The sequence below is a fragment of the Dama dama genome, chromosome 4, assembly GCF_033118175.1.
Source record: "Dama dama isolate Ldn47 chromosome 4, ASM3311817v1, whole genome shotgun sequence".
Taxonomy (NCBI): Eukaryota; Metazoa; Chordata; class Mammalia; order Artiodactyla; family Cervidae; genus Dama; species Dama dama.
The window spans coordinates 9,912,871-9,928,136 of record NC_083684.1 but is presented as its reverse complement, the minus strand read 5'-3'; the positions used below and the strand labels follow the sequence as shown (position 1 = coordinate 9,928,136).

Here is a 15,266-nt window from a genome sequence, read left to right as displayed (position 1 = left end):
AGTAAATGGTATCACCTTCCAGACAGTCACTCAAATCTGATAACTCAGTGTCTACTCACATAAAACCACCAAATTCTTTTGAGGCAATAGTGAAAGAGAAAGTGTTGTCACTCAGTCGTGTCTGACTCTTTGTGACCCCATAGGCTGTAGTCCACCAGGCTCCTCTGTCCATGGAATTCTCCAGGCGAGAATTTGGAGTGGAGTTGCTTGCCATTCCCTTCTTCAGGGGATCTTCCCAACCCAGAGACTGAACCTGGGTCTCCTGCATCGCAGGTGGATTCACCAGGGACTCCCTGGCGGATTAAGGTGGTAAAGATTCAACAGTAGCCTCATCATATTGTGAATCTGATTCAGTTCAGGAGACCTCTCTCTCCATATTGCTGACCCTCTAGTCTGAGACTCCAGCTGTCACTTGCAGAAATGAATTCAGAAACCTTCCAACTGAGCTGCTGCCTTTAATCCGTACCCTTCATGTGGCCTACCACCCTGCACCACATTTCAGTCTGAATGACAATTCTCAAATGCAAACTGATCCTCCAAGCATATAGACTGATCCTCATTCCCAGGCTTGACTGAACACACCCTTTCTCCTATTTGGACCATTTTCCCAGACTCCCATGCAAAAATATCTGCACCTTAGTTTCAAAACCTACTGCCATAAACTTTCTCATACTAACCTTAGTCTATCAATCACTTCATTCCTAACACCTTCTACTAATGTACCATATTTGCTTTGGGTTTGTGTAATTTTTATGACATTACACTTTCTCATCTTTAAGGAAGTATATGTTAATTTAAATTCCTCCCTACATCCTACCCCCCCCCCCAAAAAAGTAGATTTTTTTTGCCAGTGTTAATAGATATTTAAAGGATAAACACAAGTTTGATTCATCAAGAGTACTAGTTTTGGAAGGTGATGGATCTGATTTCAGATCTTAGATCTAACACAGGCTGTGCAATTCCAGGGTCCTTAACTTCTCTCAGTCCACTTTTCCCCATGTCAGGAGACTTTTGAAGCACTGTGGTATACAATATTGTTGAGTGGGTTGCTCAGGCAGCCACACTCCCCCACCCAACATCGTGGTAACACGGTGCAGGCAACGGGAACGCACAAGCCAGCTGGTAGATGCAATGCTCCAGGCCTTCCTCAGGCCCACAGGAGGCCCACTTCACGGCCAACACGGACAGGTGTCCAGAGATTGTGGTCTAGGAGAGATCCTGTTCATACTGCACTCTTAACACTTTTCCTTTTTTTTTTTTTCTTTTCTTTTCTTTCTTCTTGTTGTAAGGATTGCAGAAGAATGGCCTTGCATATCTGGAGAAAATCCAGTCTGATCTTGGCTACTCAGGAGACTTGCAGACAAAATCCTAAGCTGGATTCTTGTGCTGACCTACAGCTCGTCCTATTGAGGGCAGGAACACTAGTGATCACAGATATTTCTGTGCCAGGCAACCCAGAGCAAGTCACAGGGGTCATTTAGCAGACCATACAATGGTAACATCTAAGTACTGACTTCACTGTGTCATTAAGATTATAAAAAATAGTATCTGACACATATTAACTCTCCAGTAATGATAATTAAATAGTACAATGTTTTAGTAAACTAATATTCTGCAAGGCTAATGCTTTGCGTACATGGAGAATAAGAGTGTTGACTACGGTGTAATGGAGGAATTAAAGTCAACTTGATCAAATACATTCCCATAAGGCATTCACACACAACTTTGTTGAGGTTATTTTTGGTCATCTAGGAGAGTATTTTTCCATTAAGTTTATTTTTTTCTCTTTTATCCAAAATTATCCAACAGAAGGGGACAACAGAGGATGAGATGGTTGGATGGCATCACCGACTCAATGGACATGAGTCTGAGCGAACTCTGGAAGATGGTGACGGACAGGCAAGCCTGGAGTTCTTCAGGCTACAGGGTCTCAAAAGCCAGACATGACTTGGCAACTGAACAGCAAAAACAATATCATTTTACCATGTGTTTTTATGTTTGAGTTTAAAATACTTCCTCTCAGTATTGATCCTTCAACCGTGGGTCCATGAAAAAAGGAGGCTGACCAAATGCACAGATTTTGCACTTTACTCCAAGAGATAGCAAATGAAGTCACAGTGAAAACACTGTTCCATGGGGCTGCAGATCAATACAAGGGTGGGAGATGGGAGGAAGGTGAGTTATCATCCAGTACATGGCAGCAGAGAACTCATAGGAACCTGCAGCCACTTCATAGGGACTCAAAGACCCTCCTTTCCCAGCAGCCACTTCATAGGGACATCACTAAAGGAGACCAGCGTCAATAGCCTTGTTAAACTAACGTTGAATTTATATATGAGATTCAAAATATGAAGTGTGTGCTGCTGGGAAAACTGCTTAATATTTCTAAGACTTCTTTGGATGGGTGATTTTTAGGATTAAATTAGAATATCTATAAAAACTGTTATCTGACACAGAGTAAGTGCTCAATAACTGTCTGTATTATTATACAGCGATAAATATTTTGCAAAGTGGATGCTCTGAACCAGTAGAAAATGTAACTATAAATACGAATCATTTTGGAGTTTGCTTTGCTGATTGTCCGTTGTATGGCACGGGCTTTGCTAAAACTCCACAATCCTCAGACAAATAAGACTGTCCAGATTCTGTGTTCCAGAATCACAATCTGGGGTGGGATTTTTTTTTTTTTTTTTTAAGGATAATTTTATTCAAGTGAGATCATTGCAAAGGGAGGAGCAGCTGAGCTGAAGTGCAGAAGCCAAGAAAGCCACCAGGAAGTCAGGCAGACGGTGAGGAGTGAAGCTGCCCATGGCTCGTCTTAGGATTTAACAGCTGGAGGAGGCAGGAGCATGAGCTGGGGTTCTGGAGTCTGGCAGACAAGGCTGCAAATCCTGTCACTTCCTATTTGGGCAACAGGAGGGAGTCACAGTCACAAGAGTCGAATTTCTAAGCTTTAGCTTCCTCATGAGCAAAGCAGGGGAATGGAAGAGTTACCTAATAATATTTATCTGGACTTGGTTGTGAATTATAAACTAACTGCTTAATGTGGTGTCAAACATATAACAAGCACTCAAGAAAAATGTTACTTTTAGAATTATAAAAATTAATCCTATTAACATGAGTGCTCTATTGCTATTAATACAATCATGACATTGCTGTCAACGTGGTTTCTCTGTCCAACACAGCGCAGACAAATTCAACAAGCTGCCTGTCTTCTTTATGACATGCCTGCGTTTTACGTAAATAAAGTGAGCCTGAGAAAGCGATGAGAAACGTGAGAAGAAAGCTTGAGTGGCTGAAGAAATAAAGGTTTACTAGAGGATTCAGGATGTAGTGGAACCAGACAGTTCTTCTGTGGACTAAGTCGTGAGACACTGGGCAAATTACTGACTGTCTCCAAACCTCAGACTGCTGGTCTGATCACTGTAGACCACATTAACTCACTCACTGTTCCCTAATAACAGGGCATCTGGCAGGATGGTGTGGCTTGAGGTGGACCATCAATAACTCTCAGGTCCCTGTCCCACAGAAAGACATAATAAAATGCTTCGTGAAGAGGAGACTAAGTGAAATCTGTGGTTTCTATCTTTTCTTATGTGAAAGTATTTCAAACACATTTTACACTTTGGCAGGGGTCTTTACCTTCTCTATGAATTTATGTTCAGGGCATAGCATATTTATAAATGAGTTTCATGGCATATTATTTTTAGGCTGCAGAGGAAAAGCATTCTTTGTTCTCATAACAGATGATTGGCTTTACTAAATGGGTCACTGTGTTTTATGAAGTTTAGGCTACCCAAATGAAATATCATCAAATATAGCCTATAGAGATAAGTTCTAATATTTACAAGTTAAGATCTAGTCAGTAATATCAGATTTGGGTAAATGGATTCATATGTGTCTACAAACATGTATCTGTCTATCTCTGTATCAGTTTGTCAATAAAATGCGTCCATTTCTGATTTGTAATATAAAAGCGGAACACATAAGCCAATATTGGCATGTATGGGCACATATAAAGCTTTCCACAAAAATCGCCTGTTTTTCTGTCTCTTTACATAGCTCTGAAGTCAATTTCGGCATACAGTTTGGCTTTTAAAACATCTCCTTTGATATCTATTCCACTGTGTTGGATAAACAAATACTTACTATATGCACATCCAAACACCTCGATTCGCATTCCAATTCTGCCCTTGGGGTTCCACTCTAGAGGGATGAAGCGCAGAAATCTGGCTTTGATAGAAGGCTGGAGTCTATAGTACACAACACTGTCTGCATTTGCATTTCCTACAAATCCCTAGAAGAAAAGAGCAAGAAGGAAATCAGTGCATCTGGAGAGTATCTATTTCACTTTGTCCCCTAAAACACCAATAAGCAATGTCTGATTTGCTTTTTAACTTATAAAATGGCAACCATTTTATAATAATATTATTATCATATTATATCATAATATATCATATTAATATCATATTATTAATAGTTTTATCATAATGTTTCATCAGCGGAAGTTACTATAGTCTAAACTGCTTTCTATATAGCAGTTTAAATCCCACCATCTGCATGAAGTCAGCTTTCACTGTGAAACCCCCAATAAAGTTTGTTTCTATGAAGTGCAGGTGAAAATGAAAGTTATTGACATGAACAGTGAGAACATCCTCTTGTATTCAAAAACTAGAATCAGATTCGGCATAGAAGTTGCTCCCGCAGTTGATGAATGAGTAAGGTTAAGACGTGTTTCTATCATTTCACTCTCTCATCTTACTCAGCAACATAAATGAGAGTGTCACCAGACATTCAAGTCAGAGCTATACTCTGAGAACAGGCTGTTAAACTTCGTTCACCACACAGCTGGATACACACATTAAAAACTGTTGTTACACGCCATTTTTCTTCAATAAAAAAATAATAAAGTAAAAGCTTCTGTATTTAAAAAATTGTTAAGGGAAATTGGAATCAATAATAATTGGAAAGACCTGAAATTAGACTGACAGACTCCAGAATCTGAAAGCTATAAAGACCATAGGAATGCTGCTGAGCTAGTACCATCAAATTGCAAATGAAGAAATTAAATGTCAAAATGGCAACAACAAAAACAAAACCCTCTGGTGTTTGCAAAACTATTATATGGTATGACCAGGAGCAATGTCCCTTTCACAATATCAGGATGCATCTACCTAACACCTGCAAAACCCACACTTAAACAGCTTTTATTTTCTCCCACATTGACATATGGTAAAGCTGCATATGGGAAAAAGTTTGGATGAGACAGAAATTGTTCTCAATAATTGATATTTAATTTTTAAATTTTTTATTTCATCTTCTCTTTGTCCTCTTCCACCTCTTCTTTCCCTCCCACCTTCCTGTTCTCCTTCTCTTCCCCTCCTCCTCCTTTTTTTGTTTAACTGTAACAATCAAGACATGCAACAAAATAAGGGATCTTATTATGATCTACTCAGCCACGTGGTAGGCCCCCTTACCATAACTTGATCCACAAATGAGGTCACCCTCATGTAGACCATACCAGACAAAGCAAACATTTCAGTAGCACCAATTCCCAGGGAATCTATCCATTTGCCTCGTTTTCTTTCTACTTCACAAATAAGCATTTACCAAAATAGTTTCTAACACAGTAAAAATAATAATAATAAAAATAAAGCTGGGTTTTTCATAGTCAAATTAATTTGATTGGATTCCCCTTATCCCCCAACACCCCTAACACCTCATACACCCAATTTTCAGGCTCACACAAAACAAGCAGTTCTGTGACAGTTTCTTCAAATTATATCCCAAATCGGGGCATCTCCCTTCATCTCACCTATGACCACCGAGTTCAGCAAAGCAGTATCTCACCAGAACTACTTCAATGGCTCCTCCTCATCTTTTCAGCCTTCTGTTTCCCACGCCCATGCCCAACCACATCCCTGATCTCGTCCCCTCTGAGCAGTCAGTACGATTTTTAAAGGTAAAATAAACTATGTTACCCACACTGCTTCCTTTACCACGTAGAACAAAATCCGAATTCCTTATCAGACAGCACCATCTTTGGCCACCTCCCCCACAACGCTGGAAGAACAGGGAGCCTCCCTGTGGAAACCAAGTTCCCCGCTGAGCACCTTTACACCGGCTGCTCATTCCCCTCTGAAAGTTCTGCCCTTATGATCCCGGCACAACCAGCTCCTCTTGGCATCTCAGGCTTGTTCTAAAGAGCGCCACCTAAGACGGGCCCTCTCTGATCCCCCAGCTTCTGAAGGAGTGTACCTGGCACCCTGGCATCTCACCTTTCTGTTTTATCTTCTTCGTATTACTCATTATTTGGGGATCTTGTTTGTTCATCTTCCCCCCACCAGCCCGGCCCAGAAGATAAGCTCTGTAAAGCATGGACTTTTACTGAACTTCCTTCCTTAGTACCTAGAACATGGCTGGGCTCAGAGGTTCTCAACAAAATTTTTGTTGGGTGTGTATGTTTGGATAACACTGGGCTTAAAAACAAACCAAAGTTCAACAAGTTTCTTGACTATAGTATCTCTCTGAACAGGTCAAATGAGGAGGTGCAAATAAACACTGTATCTCCTGAGGGAGCAACAGTTATGCAGCATGTTTGAAATCTATTAGCCCCATATTCTTGGCTAGAACTTCCCAGAACATAAACAGGAGAACGTAGTTTAATCCCATAGATATTTGGACTCTAATAACCAGACACTTTTAGAATGTTCCATCCTATTCCACGAGTCGACGATCTGGTATAAAAGGTTAACTGTATCACACTACCTAATATCCATCTTCACTTCATATTTAGCACACCAGGGTCTCCTTTTCCGTCAAAACCACGCACATTTGCCTGAAAATGTCCATTTATACCAACCTTTTCTTTAGAATGGCTGATGAAGGGCAGTTTCATTTTAGACAGTATTTCCCAAACCTGAATGACATGTCAAACGTCCCAGTGCTCAGACTGGGCATTGTTGTACATGTGTGTGCACGTCTGATTCTTCACAGGCTCTCCAAGCCAGGGTAATGTGTCTCCAAGGTTGAGGACCACGTTTATAGATATTCAATCCTAATCAGACTTCCTTATACTTCTGATTCTATTTTCCTGGGTATGGCTGGCAGGTTAATACAATACCTAATTATGATTTTTGCAGGGAACAGCTGGATGATGAATTAGATAGCCCTCCAAAATATCTTGCATTTTTCCAAAATTAATATAAGTTCACAGATTGAGATAGATGGCACTATGACGATCTCAGCATTTTATGGGACTGGGAGAAAAAATGCAGGTGAGAGTGGCTACAGAGAGGCACATGGGAAGAGGACATCTGTAAGTGGAAGCCCTTCACAGCTTATGTGATCAATTTATGAGTTATTTGAATTTTGAGAACATAAAGAAGAAATGTAAATTACTTAGTTTGTATAAGTTATAAAAACATTTGGGCACATTCAAAATTTTAAGTGATTATTTCTTACAAGGGATAAGGGAAACTGTGAGGTGGGGAATATGAGATTTTAACCTAGTACAGTTTATTCATTTCTAAATTTTTTAACTAGCATGTACTAATTTTACAATCATTAGCAAAATAAAGTAACACATATACACGTAAGTGTGTGCAATGACAGAACAGGCAAAAATATCACTTAGTAATGCTTTGGGTACCTTAAATAACATTCTAATATCAATAACATTGGGAAAACATGCACCATTACTACTAATTAAATATATTTAACTGATCAATAATATTTGCATTTTTTGCTCCATGTGTTGATAACTTAAAACATAAGATAACAAAGATTCTGTTGTAGCATTCAATGATCTAACAGGAATTTTTGGATAATGTCTATGACTGAGACAGGGAATTGATGCCATGTTGCTTTATAAATGAAAAGTCCAATGCACACTAATATTCCTAATGTAATTCCACTGCCTAAGAGACTTTTCTCAATTTGCTATAAGATTTTTTCATATCATTATAATTCATAAAGGAATGGATGAATTTAAATGTCTCATTCTCTTTTGAAAAAATAATTTTATTATGAGGATGTGTATGTCTTCCCTTATACCATCGATTCTGAACTTGAGCGTGGGTCTGCATGACCTGAGGTACTGTCACTGCATCATCTGTGGGAGGGGCTTTAGAGTCTGCATTGCAATGCAGCTCAGACTGATTTGTGCCTTTGGTCTTTGGCCTGCTCCTTGAACATTCCTCAGGCTTGTGGATAAATCGTGCTCTTTTCCCCTTGCTATTTTATCTCAAAATTTTTCAGAGAGAGAAAAGGTTTTAGGAGAAGAGTTCACTAGGGTTAACTTCCAAAAGCAAGAATAAGTAACAAATGTCTTTTGTGCTATCAATTGGACTGTCTTCAACATGAAAGGTTGTGTCTCAACATCAGACACAGCAGAAATACATATTATGGAGTTTTAATACTTGCCTCAAGGCTGTGAAGTATTTTTCTGCCCACATAAAACTGAGGATAACAAAAATTATAGAGGTTATGTGCCTAGAACCACACAGCTAGAAAGTGACAGGGTAAGGATTTAATTCCATACTTCTCCGAATCAAAAGCCCATAATTTAGCTAAGCATCAAAAGGCCTCACTCTTACAGGACATGAAAGCAAACAACCTACCCTAGAGGAAACCTGATATTTTATCTGAGGGTTTTTTTTCCCTTTTTCTCATAATTTATATTTAACATCTTTGACACATTTGAAATTAATGCAACTTAGATCATTACTGGCTGGGACATACCTCTTCCAGTTGCTTTTACAGACAATAGGATTGTTCCAATAACTACATTTTCTCAAAATTAAAAGACAAACATTCAATCATCAATAGGATACTTTCATATAAATGGTAACCTCCTAGTAGATGCATAATGTAAAAGAATATGCCATCAGATCATCAAATATATGAAATATCTAAAAGTAAAATTAAGGTGACGTGTCTTATGTGATAAAAATCAAAAGCCTTAATTATATTTTTCTTCAAGACTTGATGATTTTCAAAGTCAATGAGGTGTTCATAGATGGGTTTAGAAATGTATTCTAACCAAGATAATTTATGGAGTTAATAAATTAAAGTTTCTCACAGGATTTTAAGTATTTTCACAGCGATTCTAAAGTTTATGAAGAAGTGTAATAACATTAATTTCTTTTGCAAATAGTAATTGAGCAATTCATCTATGAAAGCCAAGATGCATAAAGGAAGATAGCCATATGGCAGTTCATAAGGGGCTCCAAAACATGGCTGTAATAAATCAGAAACATGGGACCAGTTACATGCTGTTATATAGCAGATCTGTAATTACATATAAAGCCGTCCAGCTCCCACCAAAATAAATAGTAATGAGTAGAAATTCAGCACAACAAACAGGCAAACAATAAAATCCTCTGACCTGCCTTATTCATGTGACTTACATATGACCTTTTTTCAAGTACAATTCATTTTGACACAGTCAGCTAATAGACAGACACTAAATATATCACAGCAACATGCTGTCTAATGGAAATCAGCTCTTTATTTTATGATGTTGATTATAAATCTTCACTAAGTATGAATCCCGTGAGATCAGGTCTAGAGAAATGTAAAAGAAAAAGCAAAGAAAAATAAGAACTATCAAAAAAATGGGCAATATGCTAACATAAACCCAGATAAGATTAACATTTAAACATATTAATATGCTGCATAAGACAGTGCAACTGTATCTGACAAAAGTTGATTCTATCTTGAGTGAGAATGGAATTTGTTTAACGTAATAGAAGATCAGCAAGGGAGCATAGCAGTCAAATCAGAAAGTTAAGTTTTGTTCTGAATATACAATAACACTCAATGTTCAAAATAAAAGGGTATAGAATTTTATTAATATTAAATCAGTTTCTATTATCTCTCTCAGAAAATATTCAATAGCTTTAAAATATTTATTTTGAGGGATACCAAAATATTAACAATAGTTCACAGAGGAACCACAAGCCAGCCATTATATTAGAATCTGTAGAGGCACAAAGCTGTAAAATACACTGGTGAGGCCCTTTTAGTACAGAAGGGTTTGAATTCTCAAGACAGAAATATCAAAGGGAAAGAGAGAAAAAGTACATGAAAGATACGTTCTTCACCGTAGTCCGTAACTATTGCTGCTGTTCACTGGCTCAGTCCTGTCTGACGCTTTGCGACCCCGTGGACTGCAGCACGCCAGGCCTCCCTGTCCATCACCAACTCCTGGACCTCGCTCAGACTCATGTCCATTGAGTCGGTGATGCCATCAACCCATCTCATCCTCTGTCAGCCCCTTCTCCTCCTGCCTTCAATCTTTCCCAGCATCAGGATCTTTTCCAATGAGTCAGCTCTTCACATCAGGTGGCCAAAGTATCAGAGCTTCAGCTTCAGCCTCAGTCCTTCCAATGAACACCCAGGACTGATCTCCTTTAGGATGGACTGGTTTGATCTCCTTGCTGTCCAAGGGACTCTCAAGAGTCTTCTCCAACAACACAGTTCTAAAGCATTCTTTATGGTCCAACTCTTACATCCATACATGACTAGTGGAAAAATCATAGCTTTGACTATACAGACCTTTATCGGCAAATAAATGTCTTTGTTTTTTAATATGCTGTCTAGGTCTGTCATAGCTTTTCTTCCAAGGAGCAAGTGTCTTTTAATTTCATGACTTCAGTCACCATCTGCCATGGTTTTTGAGCCCAAGTAAATAAAGTCTGTCACTGTTTCCACTGTTTCCCCATCTATTTGTCATGGAGTGTTAGGGACCAGATACCACGATCTCAACTACTGTTGAGATATAGTTATAAATTGTTACATGGCTGATATATGGACATAAATTTATGTTAGGCTAATACATGTATAATTTTGTGGAAGATTAAAATTTGATTGAGATTCAAATAACTTTTGACTAAAAACTAATTATATTAAGGTAATGATAGATTAGGAGATTCTGAACAACACCCCTGCTAAAAGCTGTACAAAACGAGAAACAGGGGCTGAAGATCTAAAAGACAATAAAATATTAAACGTCCAAGATTTGGGAGAAGAACAGCCCAAGAGACCAGCCCTACCGTTGGGACCCTCGTTTTCCTCTTTAGTGACCTAAGGCTTTCTAAAGAGAAGGAACTGAATGACCTTTGGACAACGTCACAGAGTTAAAGATAAAAGTTTAGTTCTAGAGCCCTTAAGGGCATGAATATCCCATAAACTTCCACGGGGTTTGTGTCAAAACTCTGAGAGTCTACAGCTAAGAATAACTGGTAAGACAGAGAGAGACAACTCCCCACAGGGATGAAAATTCAGCTTCCCATTTTCTCCACCTGTGTGATTACATGACGGTCAGAGAGGCCTCATGCTCCTTGCTGCCTGCAGACGCAACTGTAATTATACTCTGTAGGAAGATATCCTTCTAGATCTCAAATTATCTGTTCAAGTCTTCATATATAATGTCCTACACCCAAGAGAAAGCAATAAAACATCAGCAAAATTGTTCTTAAAGGAAATTCATAGTCTTGAACATGTACACAGATTAGTGAATAGGAAAGGCATCAGCTATGTTATTTAAAGAAATGGGAAACCATCACTATAGAACAAGAAAGTTGGGCAAACTGAAAATCAATAAATTTTCTGAGACCTATGAGAAAATTGAGATTACATGGTGCTGAGTACTGAGTTGTGTCCCTCCTAAAGCATGCAGGTTGAAGCCCTAACCATTTCCATGGTGACAGTATTGGGTGGTGGGGACTTCAGGAAGTAATTAGGTTTAGAGGAAGTCATGAGGGTGGGGACCCCATGATGGGGTTAGCGTCCTTACAAGACGAGGAAGACAGACCAGAGCTTTCTCTCACTCTGCCAGGTGAGGACACAGCAAGAAGGCTGATGTCTGCAAACCATGAAGGCTCCTCACGAGGAACTAAGTCAGCCAGCACCTTAATCCTGGACTTCCTAACCTCCAGAAATGCGAGAAATAAATGCCTGTTTTTTGAGCCACCCAGCCTATGGCATTTTGTTATAGCAGCTTGAGCTGACTAATACACACGGCAAAGTACACCTCTGAGGTCCGGAGAGAGAAGGCCACCCAGAGAGAGCAGAACTCTGTCCATCCGCCGGTGCCATAAACTGAGAGGTGCTCCCATGGTAATCCTGATGCACTGACAGAGGCTGAGAGTGAGAGGCTCCTGAGGCCTGTCCCAGAGCACAGATCGTTTCCTGGGGGGAAAGCCCACAGTAAAGCTCTGTGAGGAGCAGAAAAAAAATTCTTCTTGGCTCTAGCAAGGAGGAGTAAGGGTAACCACTGCTACACTCGGAATGATCCACCATCCAGGGGAAAGACTGCCAGAGCCTATTCCCTGAAGGCTCAGTGGATAAAGGATCTGTCTGCAGTGCAGCAGACGTGGGTTCAACCCCTGGGAAAGGAAGATCCCCTGGAGAAGGAAATGGCAACCCACTCTGGTATTCTTACCCAGAAAATCCCTTAGACAGAGGAGCCTGGCAGGCTATACAGTCTATGATGGGGTTGCAGAGTCAGACACGGCTAAGCACACAACCTCCCAAGGACCTCTAGAAATGCTAGTGAAGGTCACAGTTTTAAGACAAAGACTAAAGCACTGACATTTAATCACAGTATTGGAGAATGTTCTCATTCTCTCTCATCATATCACCAATACCAACAGGACTACAGTATAGTAATAGTGGATAACAACTGAGAAAAATGCAAAACTTAGACCACCTCTGAAGAGGATGCTGAAGTCAAAGAAGAGGCAAAAACAAGGGTACTAGGTGAACTGGAAGTCTATGGCATCTATACCATGTATAGAAAACATTAAATACAGCCCAATTTCTAGGCAGATTAATATAAATTCTCACACAAAAGACCGATTTACCTCAGTTCCCATTACTAGACACAAAATGTCCAAATTTCAACAAAAAGTTGCAAGGCAGGCCAACGAGCAAGACAATCATCAAAACTTAATGGCAATCACCATCAGGCTCACATATTTACAGATGTTTGAATTATCAGACTAGAAATTTTTAAAAATTATGATGAATATGGCAAGGACTCTAATGGAAAAAGTGGACAACATGCAAGAACACATGGGTAACGTCAGCAGAGACATGAAAATCTAAGAACCAAAGATTCCAAAATATTTGGAAATCAAAAACACTGTGACAGAAATGAAGAGTATCTTTAATGAATACACTGATACATTTAACGCTGCCAAAGAAAGAATCAGTGAGCTCAAAGATAAGAAAGTACAAACATCCCAAGCTGTATTGCAAAAAGGAAAAAAAAATGTGGAAGAGAATATCCATTAACCATAAGATAACTGTAAAAGTTGTAACATATGCATAAATGGAATAAAGAAGGTGAGTAGAGAGAATGGAGCTGAAAACATATTTGAGATAATAATGCCAATGAATTTCTAAAATTAATGACAGACACAAGATCCACGAAGTTCAAAGAATAATAAACAGGTTAGAAATCAAAATAAAACTATATTTAGTCATACATATTCAAACTACAGAAAAGCAAAACTAAAGAGAACATTTTGAAAGAAGCCAGAGGAAAACAAATACCTTGCCTTTAGAAGAACAAGAATAAGAACTACATTGGACATCAGAAACTATATCAGAAATCATACAAGCAAGCAGACAGTGGAGTGAAACATTTAAAGTGTTGAAAGAAGTGAAAATAATCCTAGAATTCTATAGCCAGAGAAACTATCCTTCAAAACTAAATGAGAAATAAAGATTTTCTCAGACAAAAGCTGATGATATTCACCACTAGTAGACCCGCTCTGCAAGAAATATTTATAAGAAGTTCTTCAGACAAAGGAAATGATATATGTCAGAAACCTGGATCTACGTAAAGAGAGGAAGAGTATTTGAGAAAGAATAAAAGAAGGTAAGATAAACTTATTTTTCTTATTCTTAATTACAAGATCACTGTTTAAAGAAACAATGCCTGCTAAGTTGCTTCAGTGCATCCAACTCTGTGTGACCCAGTGTGGACGGTGGCCTGCCAGGCTCCTCTGTCCATGGGATTCTCCAGGCAAGAATACTGGAGTGGGTTGCCGTGCCCTTCTCCAGAGGATCTTCCCAACCCAGGGATTGAACCCACGTCTCTTATGTTTCCTGCATTGGCAGGTGGGTTCTTTACCACTAGCACAACCTAGGAAGCCCCAAAGAAACAATAGGAAGAGATAAAACAGAATCCTACAAAACGCTCAGTCAAATTCAAATAAGGCATTAAAAAGAAGGACAACAAGAAAAAGAAAAGAGAGGAACAAAAAACATAAGACAGGGCTTCCCTGGTGGCTGTGGAAAAGAATCTGCCTGCCAATGCAGGAGACACGGGTTCGATCCCTGATATGGGAAGATCCCACGTATCGCAGAGCGATAGGCCTGAGTGCCACAACTACTGAACCTGCAACCATTGAGGGTACGTGTCACAGCTACTGAGGCCCACGCGCCCTGGAGCCCATGCTCCGCAGCAAGAGGGGCCACCGCTGTGAGGAGCCTGTGCCCTGCAACCGGGAGCGGTCCTCACTCGCAGCATCTAGAGAAGGCCCTCATGCAGCAGCAAAGACCCAGCAGAGCCAAAAATAAAAAATAAAATAAAAACACAATACAAACACAGCAAATAGAAAACAGCTGCAAATGTGATAGATAACATCAATCCAAATATATTAATAAGCACTTTAAAAGTGGATCTAAATATGCTGCTTAAAACACAGAGATCTTCAGAGTATAAAGGCGTATAAAGGATGACCAGATCCAACTATTTGCTATCTATAAGAAATCTATTTTAAATGAAAGACTAAAACTAGATTAAAAGTAAAGAGATGGAGAAAGATAAGCCATGTTAATCTCAAAAATTCATAAATAGCAAAGTTAAAACCACCAGATCAATAAAATAGTAATCAGGAAGAGTTTATTGTGCATGTTAAGAATAGTTTAGAACTGGACGCTTGCAACCTCAAAACTAATATGAAGCTCAGAGGCACAGCGTTACAGAATGGCTTATAAAGTGAAAAAATGAGGAAGTGGTTTAACTTTTAAGGTGATTGGTTATTACAATGAGGGTTTCTAGAGGGCAGGGGATTGATCAAAAGCAATTATTTAATACCATGTTAAGGAAGATGACTTAAGTTTCTTCTATGATTATCAGAGGCACTTACAAGCAGTAAACTAAGTTAAGTTTTGCTTATGCACATGAAGTAGGCTAGATTTAGTTTTGCTTATGTGGCTTAAATGGTTTTGTCTCCTCAGGGAATTTT

At 39.1% G+C, this 15,266-nt stretch overlaps 1 protein-coding gene across 7 annotated transcripts in view; it reads right to left on the bottom strand.

Annotated features, from left to right (window-relative positions):
• CNTNAP4 (contactin associated protein family member 4) overlaps nucleotides 1-15,266 on the bottom strand; it is a 265,683-nt gene that overhangs the window by 115,721 nt on the left and 134,696 nt on the right. For all 7 annotated transcript variants that reach the window (XM_061133985.1, XM_061134018.1, XM_061134042.1 and 4 more), the window contains exon 4: nucleotides 4,150-4,297. In XM_061133985.1, coding sequence (XP_060989968.1) covers nucleotides 4,150-4,297 — 148 coding nt within the window. The remainder of the gene's footprint in view (nucleotides 1-4,149; nucleotides 4,298-15,266) is intronic.